Source organism: Aythya ferina, assembly GCF_964211825.1.
Source record: "Aythya ferina genome assembly, chromosome: Z".
Taxonomy (NCBI): Eukaryota; Metazoa; Chordata; class Aves; order Anseriformes; family Anatidae; genus Aythya; species Aythya ferina.
The window spans coordinates 78,660,609-78,681,297 of NC_140299.1; the positions used below are offsets into that span (position 1 = coordinate 78,660,609).

General features: G+C 37.9%; 1 protein-coding gene across 2 annotated transcripts in view; it reads right to left on the bottom strand.

Annotated features, from left to right (window-relative positions):
• The window catches only part of EDIL3 (EGF like repeats and discoidin domains 3), a 268,921-nt gene that overhangs the window by 55,466 nt on the left and 192,766 nt on the right, over positions 1 to 20,689 (bottom strand). For both annotated transcript variants that reach the window (XM_084503482.1, XM_084503481.1), the window contains 2 exons: positions 5,849 to 6,004; positions 4,580 to 4,724 (listed from right to left, as the gene is read on the bottom strand). In XM_084503482.1, the coding sequence (XP_084359608.1) occupies positions 4,580 to 4,724; positions 5,849 to 6,004 (301 nt within the window). The remainder of the gene's footprint in view (positions 1 to 4,579; positions 4,725 to 5,848; positions 6,005 to 20,689) is intronic.

Here is a 20,689-nt window from a genome sequence, read left to right on the forward strand (position 1 = left end):
CCAAAGTTGTCACTCCATAAATTCGGTTATCCTACTCAGATCTGTGGCTGACTTATCTCAGTTAACCTGCAAATAATATTTTAATTTACTCTAACTGAATGGGCCAGAATGTGCCCAGGAGTAACTGTGGGTGACAAGACCTTGACTTTATAAGACAGAAGTTTTCCACCTGATATTTGGACCCCAAGCCACTGGGCTGGTTCCTTACAGGTAATCATTTGCTAAGTCACCAGCTGTGTCTCTTAAAGCACACTGGTAAATTGTGAAGACTTTCCCGTGGTTATATGACCTGTCTCAACTGGTGTCTCCTGATAAAATCAGAGAAGTGTGACTACTGAAAAAACAAAACAAAAGAAAACAAAACAAAAGAAAACAAAAAAACCTCAAAACTATCATATTGTTTTTCACTTTATTTGAGCAAGATATCAAAGCTGGCTCTCTTAAAACTTCATTTTCTCCACAGTATTCTCACCCTCATTTAAAAGACCTGAATCTTGTTTGGTTTCTTTGATATTCCTAGCAAAGACCTTTTGGTCAGATTCTACTTCTGTTTCTGCAGTTGGTTTAACCACAGAATCAGGTGGAATTATTGAGGATTCAACTAAGGGAAGATAAGCCTAGACCCCCTGGGGGGTTCAAACAGCAGGAGCAAATTAGCAAAGACAGGTAATAACAACATGCTCTTTAATGTAGTAACAACCATATTTAAACTTTGAAATACTGGCATGTATCATATTCAATTAAAAATAAACAGAGCTAACTTGGGGGGGGGGGGGGGGGGAACAAACAACAACAAACCTTTTCAGAACTGATTCTCAGTGCGAAAATGGAAAATGTGAAGCCTTGCCTGTTGAGGGAACTATCTACTTAAAAACAACAAAACAATTTTCCTGGGAGTAGGAGGCAGCAATTGATAGTGTAAATAAGAGAGACTCATCTGTTGCTTTAGAGAAGGATTTTGCTTATTATTCAACTCTGAAGTATCACTCCAAGATCACAAGGGCTGTCAGCAGGAATGTTTCATCCAAGGAATCTGAAGGAGGCTCTGACACAAAAACATGGGTTGTCAAAACTGTTTTTCAGTGCTGGTCCAATCCATCAAAACAGTTCTATCTTCTCTGAGTGTTATTGATTTAGGAAACAACAGATGTGTCTGCTTGTGTGTCTGTGCATGTGTGCATGAATTAATGGCATTTCACACCTGCCTTCCTTCTTATCTGTCCCAAATGAAAAACAAAAGAGGAGTAAGATGGTTGTTGCAAATAATTGGAGAAAGTGAGAAGAACAAGGAAAACTGAAACAGATAATCTTGATGTACATGGGTTGCAGAACAGCAGCAGATCACATATGGTCTCTTGCCATGGCACCCTGCATGGAGTATGAGCACTGTTTTTTGTTTTTATTTTTTGAGAGGTGAGCTTTTATTGAGAGCACAAACAACAGAATCATCAAACTGCTGCAAAACTTTGTGTCTGTAGATAGGCATCTGCCACAGAAGTGTATTTGTAATAATGCTCACAACTCCTTGAGACATCTCCACTGTACTGCATGTTCTTTCAACTTGCTTCATATTGTTCCTTTGAAAGGATTAAACCTCCTCTTCCTTTTCTACAACCTGTTAAAATCAATGAGAGCTGATGTAGACACACTTGTGGCTAAGCTCAGAGGAGCATCTTAGGACAAAATGTTTCAGATACTTTGAATATCACCACCTGTGATAATTGTTAACTGGTGACTGTGTATGTTTAAACCCATCTTGGTATAAGTTTGGAGACATCATATTTGGCCTACCCCAATGAAAAAGGAGCAGCGAACTAATGAGGAACCTAAACCCTGGGAAAGTGTGGATTAGGGTCTGAAAATTGAAAGGGTCCACATGGAGATTATTCTCTGTCGTCTTTTCTGATGGCATAATATTTTAGTCTTCTGAGTCCTGTACGTTGCTGTTATACTGAACTTCTTTCAAAAAAGCTCAACATTCCAACAGAAATATTAAATGTCTGCAATAGCAGAGGCAAAACTGCAAATGCTTCTGCATGTGAAGGTCTATACACACCTTATCTTAGATGAGGATTCATGAAGAACTGGCAAAATCTGTGTTTAAAAGGTTAGTACTGTGGTATTTTTTATTTTCTGAAAATCGAGACATTAAAACAAAAATCTTACTATTAATGAAAATAGGATTCTTCTCCAGAGTAGATACTACTGAACATGAAAAAGGGGAGAGGAATCTAATATTAAACGTAAATGTTAAAAAGGCTCCCTGTGTGAAAGTGCTTTTAGATATTGTTAGCTTGGAGAAATATTTACCAGAAAACAAACGACCAAAAGAAAAAAATTACCTGCTTGGAAGATGCTATGTGCAAGTGTCCCCTGCTTAGTGCTGGGGACTAACTTTCCTCTGCAAGATGTGACAAACTCAGAACATTAGGAATTTATTGAAATCACCCATGGCCACCAAAGCACACCAACATCAACAGTGGACCACCTGCAAAAAGGCAGTGCCTACCGTATGCAGATGTTTGAGTGTGTGAGTGAATTGCATGAGTGAGTGACTACGTTGTGTGAAATTATCTGCTGTTGAAAGTTTGATGCTAATCCTAATAACAGCTTAATGAATAAAGGCATTCTAATAAACAGTAGCTGTGATCTGTGTCTCCCCATAAATGAATACCCTGTGGTAGAAAGGGAATTTGCAACACAGAAATGTGCAAAACACAGGCAAGGCAGAAACTTAAGACCAAGCAAATTAATGCCTGATATACTGATGGCCAACCACACAAGCACTGATCATAATTTTCAGTAAGATCTGGCTACGAGTCGTTTCAAGTAAAGGGATTTATGAATCTACAGCAGATTATACTGAACATTTTGATGAAATTTGTACTAAGAAAGGATTAACTTTTTGGATGATCTGGTGCTGCAACATAGTCTCAGTCCTTTTTGGTAGTGACTCCCTCTGAAGCACCAGCACTTGTCAAAGAAGCCAGACATCTCAACATGTTTTTCTGCCTAAGAAAGACAAGACCACCTGGAATTACAGTGTATTAGTCTGCCGTTATATATAATTATACTTCTCTTTCATTAAGATTGAAATGCTTCTGTTGAGGCTTGGCTGCCCAGGGTTCTAAGAAATGACAACCTTGAAACTGTTAGGAGACCACTGAAATTAATTCACTTCAGTAGCTTTCACAGTTCTTTGAGCAAAACAATTCCTGGTCATTCTGGCAAGGACTTACTCTAAATTGCAGTTCCAGAAATGGAAGACGTAAAAAAAATCTAATAGACTAAAGCAGCTAGACAGAATTTTCTATTTACTCTCAAACCTATCTATATTGGAAAAGGGCTACACTGAGATTAATGCATTAACTTTTCATTTCTGAATCTGGTTTTGATGCCACTAGAGGACTGAGGATTATTTAACTCCAGCTGTTTTGATATATCATTCGTGAATGGGATGACTATTGTTTGTACAGTAAGCAGCAGCCACATAAAAATCTTTCTTAAATGAATTCAGTGGTGTGCTCCCACTGGTAAAAGGTTGATCTCTTGAAAAAGATAAAAAATTTACATGCTTTACTGAATTTGTAAGGGAACACGGTTCTTGCAGAGAGTGACTAGAGGTCAGGCTTTACATTTTTGAGCTATAACTTCTGCTACTACAAACCTTAAGAGGGTTTATATTGGTTCCACTTGTTCATTTACTTTTTTGCTACATGATACAATCCGTGCTTCTGCTGGAAACCCACAGAACAAATCTAAACTGAAATCTTGTCCAAAGCAGACCAGCAAAATAGTTCTGCCTCCAGCACGAGTGATCTTCAAAGGCAGCCAAAGCAGTCTGGTACCTCTGAGGATGTCATACACACACCAGTGTGGTCACCCAGTCCTCATGAGAAATGACTCAGGTCAGCTTTGGTGCCAGGAAGATTTACAATGCGATACTGCGTAGCTGCCACATTACTCTACCCCTGTTACTGCCCTACAGCAATCTACTTCTGTCATTCATATTATTTAGATAAGTATTTTTGCTGATGTAACTTACATAAAAAGAGGCAAATTTCTGCCAGGATAAAATCAGGCCTGCCAACTGCATTTCACCAGGTGGTGAAACCACTTCGAGGTGGTTTAGGCCACAGGCACAAAAATGCAGTGCTTGCTTAAGCAGCACTACAGCAGCTTTCCGGTACCTAAAGGGAGCTACGGGAAAGCTGGGGAGGGACTCGTTGTCAGGGATTGTAGGGATAGGAGAAGGGGTAATGGCTTTAAACTAAAAAAGGGTAGATTTAGAATCTATGTTAGGAAGAAATTCTTCACTCAGAGGGCTGTGAGGCCCAGGCCCAGGCTGCCCAGAGGAGCTGTGGCTGCCCCATCCATGGCAGTACCCAAGGCCAGGCTGGATGGGGCTGGGGGCAGCCTTGCCCGGTGAGAGGTGTCCCTGCCCATGGCAGGGGGTGGCACTGGGTGGGCTTTAACGTCCCAAACTACTCTACGGTTCTGTGATTTTATGGTTGTGTGATTATTTGATTTCATGATTGTATTTAACGCTTCAGAGACACAGTGATTGCAGAAAACCCACCTGATAACTCACAGCCCAGAAGTTCCATCCTCAACGTGCAATGTCTTCTGCAAACCTGAGGATACAGCCGGACATACTGTGACTTTATTGGTGGTGTGAAGGAGTTAGCGTACGGGGTGTTGTTGTCCACGTTTCCACGGAACACCTATGGAAAAGTGACATCTTAATAAAACATGCCAGAAGCACTACTGGAGGTGCAGTTGATTACCCTGCATCAAAAATACCTGCTTTTTTCTTCTCACCTGTTCTCCATGTTTCTCTGCAAGTATTTTGCATGTTGAGGTTGTCCTATCTCCTCCAGTGCCCAATACAGAAGCTTTTAAGCAAAACCTAAAATAAAGCCCTTGTCTTGCACCAGTGTGCATTTGCCACCTGTGCTGTGGGCCTTTATCTTGTCACTCCTAGGAACTCGATCTACTAACGCACTAAATTACATCTTCTTTTCTAATTAGTGCATTAAATGGCCCCTATTCAATTTAGCCTTCAATTATTTGCACTGATTGACATTTACTCTTCCCCTCTACTTCAAGAACCTGCTCTAGCTCCCACTGCGGTGTACTATAACCCTCCCATTGATCTCAGCGGTAGCTGAATTAAACCTATAAGCATTTCCCTATTTACTCCTCATTCTAACTAGATATGCTTTGTATGTGTTTTGCTTTCTTCCCTCACTACACACCTTTCACCCAGCAGTTTAATTTCCTGCCTGCATAAGAAAAAAACATGTCCAACCCTGCAAGGTGCCTTTGTTCTATCTTAACCTATACAGCAAAAGGATTTTTGCTGCTTTGTATGCAGAAGTCAGTACAAAAAATAAATGGTAACTATAAAGTGTGAATGTGTACTTCTCACTGGATGATACTGTTTGTGCAGCACAGAGATTAGCATTGATGAATGGGTTCCATGCTTTTAAGGGTTAATGGTAATCTGCCAATGTAATAAAACTAAATTGAAAACAGAGTAATGAGTAATTACTGGTAAACTAATTAAAATGAAAATCGGTTAAGTGTAATAAACAGGATTTTTTAAGCCTTGGGACAAAATATTTATAAAACCATCAATTAAAGAATAAGAAATTCTTAGCAGAAAGAAAGTCAAAATTTCTGGATTTCTAAAACAGAAACATAACAACTAGGCAACCTATATCAAGCTGTCAAGTAATTAAGCTTATTTACTAGAGATATCTCATATGTCTGAAGGCAGCTAAAACATGAGACATAGACATACACAGTCATACTCAGTAAGTCATACACAGATGACTTAACTTACCATATCCTCATTTGTGCCTTTTACTTTGTACATTGTCCACGACTTCCCATCATTACTATACGCAATTTTGTAAGATTTTACATATTCTGGACTTCCAATTCTCTTGGCACCCTGGGTTATAACTCCAGTGACTCGCATCTTCTTCTGCAGGTTTATCTGAAATGAGGGCAACAGTATCACTAACCATCTGAGGGACATAATTCTGATCCTAGATTATTTTGGTTCCTTCTTTTTTTTTTTTTTTTTTTTTTTTAATTAAAGAAATGAAAAAAACATAGCTGAATCATTTAAATCACTATCTTCACACTTGTGTTAATTACTATTATCTTTCATTCATCATACACGTACACAGACAAACAAATAAAATAAAAAAGCACATACTATGCTTATATTATTATGTGCACTCACTCACACATTGCTACATAAGGGATATTGCTGCTATAGTACTGGGACATGGCATTTTACTTGTACTACTAGGTATTTCCTTCCTAAAGAAGAAATACAACAGTGCTTTAGTTTACTGAAGGCTGAATCTTCCGTTCTTTTAGGCACCAATATACAAACCCTAAGTAAGAGCCTGAGTTAACCTCAAATTAACATTTTTTTATGAAAGTAAAAATACATGGATTTTCTCTAAAGCAAATAAGTAGACTTTTCTTTGATTCTCACTGAAAATTCATTTATATAAGATAATGGATGAAATGCTAATCCCAAGGAAGTCAATGACAAATTATCAATGGCTATCAAGAGATATGAACATTCCTTATCCCTGTTTCCCAGCTAGCAGGGCTGACACCGTGACCTCCTTACTATTTGGAATGGCAGCCCCAGTGCAGGAATATCATGAGCCGGAGATGGATCAGGTATCTGCTGATGAGACACTTCAATCCCTTTATTCTTTATAGTGTGGTCTCAAGATTCTGTCTCACTTGGAAATGTAATCTAGTATATATTAAGAAGGTAACATGATCAAACATCACTGTTAAAGCATCTTATTACATATAAAATGGGAAAGTGAGGAAAGACAGCATTTTACTGCTGTGCTTTTGAGGTACTCTATCTCTTTCTCTGTTATTTGTCTGAAATAGTTGGGCTTTTGATATTTTTGTTCTTGAGGAAAAAAGAAATGCCAATGTAGCTTTATCGCATTCTCACCACAAGTAATGAATAAACACTCCTACACTTTTAAGATAACAATGGTTGTTTTATCAGTTTAGACCTGGGAGAGTAGAAGCTGCCTATACAAGTTCACATTTTTACAGGCTCTTTCTAATACATACCAGGAAAACTCAGAAATATTTTCAGTTGCAATGGAGAGAATGGACTCATACCAGGAATTTAAACAGGTGGTGAGATTAGAAGAGATTCAGAGAAGAGGTTCAGTTTTGGAGAACTTTTCTTCCACATTCTCTGTTTCCAAGAGGGGAAAAAAAATGTGCACACCCCAAAAAGACAAACAAACAAAACAAAACAACAACAACAAACAAACAAAATGAGGAAACAAACAAACAACAAAAACACCACACAGATCTTTGTAAGAGGACAGCTTCAGAGACTACTATCAGCTCCCCTAATACCATTTCAAAATGTAGTTAACCCAGAATAATAAATGGACAAACACCAAGGTTTCTCAAAGACTCTTCTGCATATTTCACTCTGTATATGGAATTTAAAATTATTTATAAACAGGCAACATAGACAAATTTGTCATATATTTACTATATTAATAATAGTAAAGAAGATACAATTTCCAAAAACAAATTGGAAAGTACAGTCAAACATAACACAGTCATTGACAATTTGCTTTTTAGATATGCAGTCAAGAAATGCCTTCAAATTTCACTGTTTGGGAAAAGGAAGACACCATGGGAGATACCCCAATACCAAATAATTTTTCTTTGATCTATCTATGCATGTATCTAATGTTCTTTCAGGTTCACTCTCAATTTTTATTTTTATTTTTTCCCAGATAATGATCTAACAAAGGTTTTTGTTTGTTTGTTTGTTTGTTTGTTTGTTTGTTTTGGATGAGAATGTATGTAGAAGATATTTTTTCTGGTTGCTTGGAAAGAATAATTTCTGATGAAACCATGGCTTTAGCCACTGTATAGTCTATTACCACACTGGCTCCTCCATGCCTCAGCCTCCAACTCTAATGTACAACAAATTAACCACTGCACCTCAAGAGGCTTTCTTCCTTTTAGAAGCTTTCTCAGTCAGGAATTGTACTCTGAATCATAAACTGAGCTCTGGATTTAAACAGCACTGAGCTTGAAATAACTTAGGAAAGAAAAACAGGACACTGTGTTTTGCAATTAGATCTATAAATTTTGTCAATGTTTGCAGGAAAATCCTGGTGAAGGAAGAAGAAAAACACTTTCAAATCCCTACAGCTTTCTTGCATAGAAAACTGTCATGGGGCTAACTTCATGCCTGTGGTAACTCCTTTCAGTGTATATGGATACACCAGGAATTAATTGGCCCTTTGTGTCTGGGTTCCTTTATGTGTTTTAAATTTCTCAAGTCAGATCCTAGCAAAACACAAACTATTAGAACTGTGCAATGACTATAATGAAGCTGGTGCTGAAATCTTTCTTACTTAATGTACTTCAGCAGGAAGCACAGTTTCTTCCCAATGTGAAATGTGAACTAGCTCTTGTAGCACTAAAAGCATTTTCAAATGCATTTTTCTGTGGCAATTGTTAAGAAAAACAGCTTGGGATGCTCTGCTTTGTGGATACAACAGAAATACAGATTTAGGATAGGAAGTTATATATTCTAATTATATGGGTGACTGTTTTAAAACGAAGAAGTGAAAATCAGCACAGTAAGAACAAGAGTTCTTATTGTTTATTGTTTATTGTTCTTATTGTAAAATGTATATTTTTATAAAAGACAACAGCTTATTTGTTTATAAAAGACCCCTTGACATCACCTAGAGCAAACGGGAAAATCAAGGATGATAGAAGATCCATGGTACTTTGAGGGGCTTGTCCCAGTAATTTAGGTACTAGTGTAGGACAATAACTTTGGAAGAAGAATATACTTGCAAGAAGTTTGAGGAAAAAGATGAAAAGCCTGATCCGTTCTCCTAGCCTGGCTTACATCTAAGGTTACACCGAGAGTACCAGATTCAGGCTTGGCAGGCAGCCCACGTGCATGGTGTTGCAGTTGGCCCCAGGGAACAGCAACTGACACAGCATCTTACTCACCCAGCACACTTTGGGGGCTGCAGCTGCAACGTGCACATGCAGAGAGATCTTAGTAAAGGATGCCTGCTGCCATACTTCCTGACGGCACACAGCGTTTGATGAAACTTGAGCAAGGTGCCACTTAACACCCACAATTAAAGAATCAGCCTCTAACAGGTTTTGCATTTCAATGCAAAAGTTTCCTGCTGCTAGAGTAAATGATGAGCACTAAATCATGCAGGTAAAACTGGCTGTAAGAGAAAGCCCATAGTCTGATTTCAGCCCATCCAAATCTGATTCTACAAGAAAGAGGCACTGTCTTTACAATAGATGGTGCAAATTCACTATGCTGTTATGGCAAGTTAGTTAAAAACTCAGCAACTGCACAGGCTTGGCAGCCAACTCAATTTAACAGCCCTCAGGGATAAAATCTAGCACCTCAGATTCAGTGCTGTTCGCATTGCTGAAGGCTGAACATGTGTACTGCCAGTTGCCTGGTGCCTCCTAAACTGCACCATATAGACAAAACTAAGTAAAAAGAAAATCACTCAGGGAATGCTCCCTTGAGTGTGGCACATGCCCCAGAGCTGGGGAACAAAATGCACCCTTATCAGTTAAAAAAATTCCCAGCAACCCTTGAAATTTCATTTAATCTTGTTCCTTTAACCACCACAATCACCCCAGCTCCATGATTAGACCACTTTTCTCATTGCAGCACTTTACAGAGCCATGGCCTTTTTGTGCAGGAGGGGAAACAGTGACTTGCTATGTCTCCTGCTCTTGGCACTGATTCTGTAGCAGTAATTACCTATTAAACAATTTTCATGGGTGCACTAATGTCTTTGACTGCAATGACTCACACAAATCAGTTTTGGGATGCTAAATCATTCAGATATCTACACAGATGAAGATGAAGATGTAGGCAATCAAAATTAAACTGGAATTTAACTTCAAAAAATATGTATCATACAGGAAAAACAAATGAAAAAAAATATTTTTTTCCCAGGAGACTGTGTCAATGTGAACAAGGCAAAGTTACAAGTTTCTACAGATTGCACAAAGCAAAAACAGTGCAAAGACAATTATTTCAAAGACATTTATTTTCAAAGACGATTCAGAGCCAATCCTATGATCTGCATGTTGCTTTTTCAGCTACATTTTTAGGTGTGAGAAAATGGAGGACCATAAAACTGGAGATAACTACAACATGTTTTTTTTTCCCATAAAAACAAGAAACCATTTAATAAACTGTCCAAAGAGCTCCACAAAATAAACAACAAAAATAACTTCCCAGCATGCTTAACAAACCTTAGAACTGCAGGAAGAAAAAAAAAAAAAGTCACATTCATAATATATCAATGTAACAGAACAGGAGAAATTTGGGACACCATCAATGTAAGTTCACATTCCTCTGCAATCTGTGATCAAATATTAGCATATTCAGTGTGCAGAAACTATGTACTTGACAAAAAAAGATTAAAAATAAAAATAAAAATCAGTTGCATCTGTCTCATCTACATTGTTACATGGAATAGTGGAGGAGAGAGATGAGAAGATGAAGTGACTTTAGGAAGACACCATATGTGATGCTCCTGGCCAGAATACATAACTATAATCCTCTCATTTGTTACTGCACTGTTAGCAATAACACCACTAAAATTTAGCACAGAACAGGTTTGCCTGAAGTATACCTTAACAACAAGCTTCCAAGATATACCGAGTTTAAAGCTTTCATGAAGCACTGGGTCTTTGAAACTTTAAATGCAGTTTTTCATGAGGCTTTGTTCAGAACAGAAATGCAATTTACAAAGAACTGTGATGTTTACCTAGTTCAGTTATGAGATACAATAGCATTACTATAAATAATTCTCCATCCTTTCAAAGCATATATTTTTTCAATAACCTTCACTACTGTTGATGTAAAAATAGGGTTGATCAGGACTATACCAGCATGCAAAGATTTACTATAGCAATGCTTCCCTGATGATTTCATCAGTTTTTGAAAGATTGAAATCTGATTTTTTTAAGTCATGATTCTGATAAAGCTATATAGAAAGCTCCCACAGAAGCATATGCTGATGAGAAACATGGATACTTGCCAATGGAAATGTTTGTAATAAACTCAGGAAAGGAGTAACCTGACATGATTCCTGCAATACTGTGAAATGTAATGAGCCTGAAAGCTCCCTCCTATGATTTCTTCTCAGTCTTCAAGCACAAGGGGCCCTGAGCACAATGAACATTGCTGCTTCACTCAGAAGGCATGTCTGAAGCAGGGGCTGCAGTGCAGGACTCAGCATGTGATGAGGTTCAGGATGGCCAGAGAAGGTCAGTTCCTATTATACTCCCTGCTGCAGAGTATCACCATGCCTCAATGCAAAGTGCTTGTATATCTTGCCTGTCTGTGGCTTTTTGTTATTCTCCTAACCAGCACTGTCAGCAGAGCTTCTCCAGGTTTAGCTGAAGGAATTAATGCAGTCAGGATAGCAGCACTAATACGAGTCCTAACTAGCATCCAGATGAGGTAAGGTAGTGATTTATCCATGGTGGCATTCCAACTGTTGCTTCTGTTCTGGAATGGGAGTTTGCTACATGGAAAAGCCAACTTGTTTTATATTAAACTTGTGATAGTCTGGAAGAATAAACACAGTCATTTGCTATATGTCACTTTACAAATGGTAATTCCATTGTGTGATTGCGGGATTTTACCTTGCAGGCAAATTGATGAAATACCCCGTTATTTCAGATCTCAAATCCTCTTTGTTTCACTGACCTGGATGCAGATCCAGCAAAGATTCTGCACATATTTCATACCAAATCCTCTGTAAGCTTACCCTCCTGATCGTATTGTTCAGTGTGCCTCACCCAACTCTTTCCCCATACAGTAATAACAAATGGCTCTCAAGTCTTCCCCGTACTCACAGCTTAGTCCGAGCCAGCCATCTAAAAGTAACTCAATGTCTTTGCTTTCTTCAATTAGACTATTTATGTTTCAAGCTAGGAATGCTGAATCATTGGCATAAATTGTCCCATTCATTTAATTTCCATGTCTGTAGAAGGATCAGAATGTAGGTCAAAACCACTTGTACAGAAAACATAAATACAGGGACTGTTTGGATCAAGCTGTAATATTCATATGGAGGAGCATACACTATGAATATTACCAAAAAGCACTCACTTCATTTGGCTTTTGCTGAGAACTTTCACTTTATGCCTCAGAGACTTTACATAATTAGACAGACTAAAAACTTGCTTGGTCTGTTTCTTCTTCTTATTAAGCCATTATTTTAGTCCCAAAGGTAGTTGTTATGAATGTCATTAACAGGATGATATGAATTATTCAAATACTGGTGTGTTTAGCCTGTCATCTCAAAAAGAGGTCCATAATCAATCTTACATTGCTCAGAGGTCTGAAGCCCTGTAAAATTTCATTTCATTTACAAATTCCTGATTAAATGGGTATTAACTACCTGCAATTTAAGGTTAGCTAAGAAACACTAGAATTGTTTATTGCTATTATTAATTCCTTCATATACCTTGATCTTTGGAATCCTTTTCACTTCTTTGACATGCTTATATCTCAAAAACAAGACAAAACCAACCAAACAAACAAAAAAACACCCAAACCAAAACCCAACCAGCAACCAACCAGCTCACCAAACAAAAAAAAACACTTCCCCAAATTGTCTAGAATAATTCTTACAGTTCCAGTCAAAGAATGTGTAAATAAAAACAATTGTCAAAGAAAATATCTAGACGTATTTCCACATGTAAAATACAATTGATCGATGGCTCTTAGAGTTTAGAAGTAAGATGACAGGCTCAGGGCACAGAAACAAACATGCCCTTTTCTTTTAATCCTACATGAAAACCCTCTTTCTTTAGGGAAGAGAAATAAATTCAGAAGGTAAAATCTTAAAATCACCATGCAAATATATTCAGTTAAAGCTCTTTAACTTGCCTTTGACAAATATCAGAGGTATTTTCTGTTGCATCCTTTCAATATGTTTTTAAGGCACTTTGGTAGCTGCGCTGCAGTAAAAACTGCGGTAACAAGTATGATCTGCTCTGAAGCCCAACAAGGACAACTGTGAAGAATTTCCATTTTGGACTTCAGCATGCCTTGCCTAGGTCCTGCATCTTCTCGAGCCAAGACTTAGATGGAAATGTGCTAGAAAATGACAGGTCTGTTAAAGAAAATCTCTTCATTAGATTTAAATGTTAGAAAAAAAAAAAATCTGAAATTAAATGCATCCACTGAAAGATGGAAGCTGTAGCAAAAACTGGAATAGCTGAGAGCATGCAGGAGATTAAGGCTTCCCTGGCAATGTGCTATCTCTGTTGGGGGTTTTGCAAGTTCCCAGCTTATTTTAACACACAAGGAAACTGACTTCTTTCACCAGAATACACCCAGTAAGTGATAGCAGTGACACCAAATGGTGTATGAGCAACATGTGTGGAGAGCACTTCTTAACCATAGTTCACTACCCCTTCTTTGTTTTATGCAGTTTATAACTAGAGGAGATAGAAGGGGAAGAGTTTCACTGAAGAGTGCTTTCACAGGACATGATTGTTATGGGCTATGTAAAGGACAGACCTGCTTTACTATGTCATCTTGGCTATGCCAGCCTTAGGAGATGTTACAAACCTAAACGTAGTCTGGATTTTTTGCAAGGAGTTTATGAGGAACATGCTAGCCTTCCTTAGCCAGTAACGTAACAGTGTTTTCAGTTCCTAAAAAACTTGTGATGTGGTATTTCAGTTTTCATAATGCAGATCATAAAAATACACTTTCTTACTCATTTTCTTCTTAGTTTGACATAATCCTCATAATCATCATATACCCTCTTAAAACCTTTTCCAACAGGCCTGGCTTTATGCTGCCTATCATGTTGGTCATAGTATCTTGTTTTTCCCATCTGCAAACACCTGGAAGTGATTTTCTAGGTAGTCCAGAGTCTTTTTCATTGTCAGTTTACAGAAGATCCAAAGCATGCTGAAATTCCAGTTGTAATTAGGACTTGCCGACTGACCTGGTAATGCTGATTATAACTAGAACAATTTTTAGATTCTGTTCACCTTGTGATACAATTTTTGGGAGAAATACAAATGGGAAAATAGGAGTACATGAAAGCAATACTTCCTACATATTGTCATCTTTGAGAATAATCTGTTAGTTGCTATGAGACTGGTTGTCTAGGGAGAAAGGCCAAGGTTTTAGATGGACGCAAGTGGAGTAAAGAGGTAGATTAATAAGCACACAGGTGGCAGATGGCTTTGTTTCTGCTGAAAAGACTATATCACCCACATGATTTTGCCATCCACAGATGTTATTACAAAAAAGGAAGAATAGGCTTGAATGATTAATCCCCTCTGAACCTTAAAAAATTGCCTGAATATTGGTTGAATCACAACAAACACTCACATTTTTCATTATTTCTTGAAATTAACAACCAACCAATAAATAAGTTAACATATAAATATAAAAAAATTATCCTTGAGCATCCTAATGCTTAGGGAAAAAAAAAAAAAAAAAGACAAAAAAAAAAAAAGACTCTCCTATCATTTTAATTAGCTCTGCTTTTTTCCTTAAAATATTTTCTCCTACAAAAACTGATAGAAAATAGATTTGATAAAATGTAAAATGCTTTTGGCTTTCCAATAGAACAAGAAAAGTAACGAGTAACTCAACATTGGAAAAATCTTATTGAGAGCTTCAGACTTTATAGAATCATAGAGTGGCTTGGGTTGGAAGGGACCTTAAAGAACATCTGGTTCCAACCCCCCTGCCATAGGCAGGGATGCCACCCACTAGACCAGGTTGCCCAGGGCCTTGTCCAATGTGGCCTTGGGCACTGCCAGAGATGGGATATCCACAGCCTCTCTTGGCAACTTGTTCCAGTGCCTCACCACCCTCTGAGTGACGAATTTCCTCCAAAAATCTAGTCTAAATCTCCCCTTTTAGTTTAAAACCATTCCTCTTGTTCTACCTTTATCTGCCAGGCAAAAAATTGCTCTCCATCTTTTTATAAGTATTGAAAGGCAAAATGGAGGTCTGGTGGAGCCTTCTCTTCTCCAGGTTGAACATCTCCATCTCTCTCAGACTGACTTCATAGGAGAGGTGCCCAAGCCCTCTGATCATCCTCACGGCCCTCCTCTGGACCTGCTCTAACAGGCTTTCTTGTACTGGGGGTACCAGACTCAGATGAAACACTCTAAGTGGGGCCTCACAAGGGCAGAGTAGTGGGCAGGCTCTCTCTGGATGCAGCCATGCAGCCAAATCCATATCCACCAAATGGTCCACTTTTCAAATCCATCTCTCTACAATTTGGGGATCAAGATGTTATGTGGGAATATCAAAGGCCTTACAGAAGTCCAGGCAGATGACAGCGGTCAGTGTTCCCTTGTTGACTGATGCAGTTACTCCATCACAGAAGGCCACCAGATTGGTCAGGCATGCTTTGCCCTTGGTGAAGCCATACTGGCTGTCTCAGATCATCTTCTTGTCCTGCATGTGCCTTAACATTGCTTCCAGCAGGATCTGTTCCATGATCTTCCTGGGCACAGAGGTGAGGATCACCGATCTGTAGTTCTCTGGGTGCTCTTTTCTACCCTTTTTAAAAATGGGAGTGATATTTCCCATTTCCCAGTCATCAGGGACTTTGCCTGACTGCCAGGACTTTTCAAATACAATGGACAGAGGCTTAGAAACTACATCAGCCAGTTCCCTCAGGACCCTGGGATGCATTTCACCAGGTCCCACAGACTTGTACCTGTTCAGTTTCATCAGGTGGTCCCAACCCTGCTCTTCACTTACAGTGGCAGGGACTCTGCTTCCCCAACCCCTGCAAAAGAGACTTATCAGTGTCTCTTTATCTTAACCACTCATGAAGATAGAAGGTTAGAAGAATGTGAAAGTAAAACTCACTCCTGTTTTTCAGTCCACAGAATTGAAGTTCCAGTGAAATTAGAAGGTCTTTGAGATTACAAGCACAGGTCACCATTTCCAGCAGATGTCTACAGGTTTACTTCAGAACCAGTTTCCTGCTTTAGTATCATGGTGCTGGCAACTCCTACACTCCCAACAGCCTATATAAGAACATAACTTTTTTCCACCACCTCTAAAATTGCAGAGAAATTCCAAGGTGCACACAGGGACTGCAAGAGTCTGTAAAGCTCGGGCTGTGACAGAGCTTTGACTCTATGTCCAGCATAAGAGAAACTTCTGTCACAGATGAACTCAGCACCCATGTGCTGCTCTGGGGCCATCAACACACAAGTAAGTGTATATACATGCCTCTGTATCGAGCAAAAAAAAATAAAAAAATATATATACATATATATATATGTTAATATATTCATATGTAACTCTACCTTTTCTTGAACTTTAGCTGTAGTGAAGTAACTTGAACCAGTTCTTTTCTAGAAGTGAGACTTGGCAGAAGACTAATTTTTAAGTAAAGATCATTTGGACTGCTGGTTTTGAAAGTGAGTATTTATGACATAAAATACAGCATTTTTGACTATCACACACCAGCACAGCATCATCTAAGTGCTTTAGACGCTGTTGTCCCTGTGGGGGGGGTGGTGATGCCCACACAGAGCTCCATTACAGCTAGCAAACCACCACACAGGCACAGGGGCACCTACACATGCAACTTGTTATTGGCACAAGGAACCAGACAGACATGGATATGACCATTTTAGCATGCCACCACTTGCTGCTTTGATTACTTTTAATATTAAGATGGTAAATGTAAAAAAAGCCTTAGGTCAAAATAGATGGTGTCACAGAAACATAAAACAATGCATTTAAAAGTACTGTTCCTTCAGTCATTCAGCCATATTACAGGGAGTTATTAAGGAAAGCTGATGTGCGGGCTGACAGAGCGTGTTATGGATAGTGTTTATAACAGCATCAAGTTTCTGTTGCCATGGGAATGCTAACTCTGAACTGGCTGCTTTTGTATCTCTGAAACCTCAATCAAAAGTTGTTTGAATATGTCTCTGTGTGGGTGTTTGTGTGTATGAAGAATGAAACTAGGAGATTTAAGATAATATCAAATAGACATCAGGATAGGGGACACAAGGGAGTATCTGGATGACTAGACTAGGAAATAGGCTTCCAGTCCTTTTGTTTTCTTGTCTGAGAACATAAACAGCATTTTTAGACTATGCTAAACATATAGGTGTTGAGGGAGATCTGCAGCTTGTAGACATTGGTATTGAGTTCACTGAAGTCAGTGAATTTGTGGCAAACTTTGACCATTTGAAGATATTTACTAATTCCTGTAGTTCACTGGTCCTATGTGGAGCTGCTTTGAGAGAATTCAACTGCACGTTCCTTATTAGTTTCTGTTTTCTCCTGTCAAGGACTTTCAGGTACTTACTGCCACTTGTCGATATTCTCCAAGGAATACTTTAATACTAAGTAAAATTTTGGATTGTTGACAAAAAATGAAGAGCTTAAATACATTTTTCAGCATTTAACTTACCAAATTAAGTCTTTCTATATGGTTCAAATCACTGTACGTGATGACTCTCAGATCGTATTTCATAAGGTTCACTTGGCCACATTATTCTAAGCTGAGAGCTATATTAAGTAATATTAAATATTTAATCTATGATGACAGGTATTTTTGGAAGCTGATACAACAGTACTCATGAATGAGAAAATGAACTTTGACAAAATGAACGGTTTGACAGATGGTAGTTTGCTTAGAGCCCTTACTAACAGATGTTTGAATGAATGTTCTGCAAGACCTCTGTGTATTTTAGGTTTTATCGTTTTATTAGCAAATAGCTATCATCTGGTGTATACTTGCTCTTTGGAAGATCTTGATGTGGAAGCTGCTAATTTTTCGGTGCCTTTTTTTTTTTTTTTTTTTGAAAAATAAATAAATAAATAAGTAAAAATTAAAAAATATATACTTTTGTGTGTGTGTGTGTGTGTGTGTGCATTTAGGATAAGAACAATGAAACTTATAAAGCCTTTACTATAAGTAATTTTTTCATGTGTCAGAATGAGTAGTTTTGTGAGATTCACATCCACATAACCAGAGATGGGATTGAAGCTGCAGGTGGTGTGAGAGACACCCATGTAAAAAAATAAATTAAGCCACAGATAAATACATAAATAAGATTTACCAAACAGAAACAATACTCCAATATATTTAGAACAAATTAAAAGAAAAACAAAACAAAACAAAACAAAACAAAACAACAACAAAAAAAAAACTTTACAAAAGCATGAATAATCACTAAGTGTTTCTGGTGTAGAAACTGGACTTTGGATCCTCTCAAACAAGTATCCTAATCACTATCATGCAAGTCTTTGTCTTACCCTGCCAATTTTAAACGTCAAATCCAGTAACATGTGAATGTATGATTTAGTCCTTGGAGACATTTTTAGTGAATGCTGTATATGGGCAATGCTGTAGTGTTCTGTTTTTTTTTTTTTTTTTTTTTTTTTTTTTTTTTTTTTTTCTGGGTGAATACTGCCATCTTCCATACAACCTGCTGGCTGTGTGTGCACTCTGCAGGGCAATGAACATTTCCATGCATTTCATGGGATGCCCACTGCATTGGTCCGTAATTAATCCATTAATCCTTCTGATTTCTGCTGCGGGAACATGCTATACAAGAACTACATTTCTGTGACTGACTAGACTTAGCTGACCTTGCAATTCTAAATTACACAGGGGCCTGGGAAAGTTTTACCCAGAATCTGCTGGCGTAGATCTCCTTCTACAGGTCACCTTTTTATTAAGAGTTTCAGTAGGAAGACTATCTATTAACATTTTCAAGAAAAATAATGAAGAAAAATTAGAAAAGAAAACTGCAAAAGGCAGAAAAAAAAAAAAAAAAAAAAAGGACCAAAAAAACAACTATTTTGTTTTAGATCAAAACACTAATATATTCAGATTACTAATTAAAAGTTGGGCATCTTCTCTATCAAACTAATATCTCATCTATCTAAAACTGTAATACCTCATCTAGAGTTTCATCTAAACTTTAGCATGTAGTTTCAGACAAGCTATTAGGGAACAAATTAGAAAAGTGCTGTAACGTTTTGTTTTAATATATTTTATATAAGACTTCTAGCCTTTCCATTTCAAAATAATATTTGACATTAAAAAATGACCCAAGAAATAAATAAAAAAAAAAGTATAATATAGAGCTATAAAGGGATGACTTATTCCAGGAGGAAAAAGTATTTCAATCTAATCTCAAACTAAGTATTTTGTATATTTTTATGTCCTGTAAAAGCTAGAAAAGTGAAACAAAACAAACCATTCAACCTGAACCAACTTTTTTTTTCCCCCATTTTTGACTCTACAATCAAGCTGAGCGGTCCAGCTGAAAGAAATTCTCCTCCTTCTCATAGTAATAAAATATTTGAATGTTTTATTTAAAAGCAAATTAGTAACGATGCAGATGTCTCTGGAGAAATGGTTCATGCTATTTTAATAATGGATAATTAAATATATATACATTTTTATGTATTTCTATTTAATAACTTACATTTTTATACAACAATCTCCGGCAACAGTTTACATGATCAACCAGTTTCCACACTGGTGTGATGCACAGTAACTAGTTCATTTTCTTAGTATTCTCTGGATGTAATGTATGCCCATATCTGCTTTCTGTGCCTTTGGATTAATATCGACCTTGTAAAAACAATTTATATATCCAAAAGTCCCCAGAGCACTTTAAAAAATGAGGTGGTAGTCTCTCAAATACCATTACAATTTCTGCAATTACCAGGCTTACTCCTCACAGGGATCCTCTTCTCAATCATGAGACCATCAGAAATTACAGGATCTCTTGTTCTCAGATGTGACAGCCCAGTTGTGCAGCAGCAGCAGCAATTATGGGGACACCAGAAGGCACTGATCTTTTCCACTTCTTCCCTAATCAAGCAACCACAGCCAAGACCAGGAACAAATTTACTCTATCCTTCCCTTAGTCAAAACTTCACTGCACACTCAGATTTTTGCTGTCTGGCATGAAATCTGGTACGTTTCACCCTGTATCTCTTGTATGCCTTCACCCACCTTCTTATCTCATTCTAAAACTGACATATTTCTGAGGCTGATGCTCCTGGGCTCCCTGGTACGTTCAGCATTTAAGTCAGGCCAGCCTGTGGCTCTGCTGCTCCAGGCTCCCTGACATAGTTGGCTAAGTACTACTGTTCTTGTGCCAGTCAACATTTAGAAAGGTTGATCTATGGATCAGCCATATATTAATGTAATTAATGTAATGTAAGTAATACCAATGCACTGATGTTATTTATAGAACAGGAAGGTCATACCCCCTCCAGAAGTCTGAAGAATTGAGGCTCTTATCTGACAAGGCAACATTCACCCACCTTGCTCTCTCATCCCCGAGCATGGTTCTTCCATGTACACCATTCTACCAAAGTTACTCACACACTTTAACTGCATGACTTATCTATTTTGGTACTGTACACCATTCCTTACACTGCTGTTTATACTGAAATATTTTATCTTGTCTTATGGTGTTCTTCATGACATTCCAGCTCATACGTTTTCTGTATATCCACCATGGCTGAAGTCTTTGTGTGTTACAGGAATAATAACTGCAGTGATACAAAAAAGGATAATGTTGTGTGGGAGGATAAGGT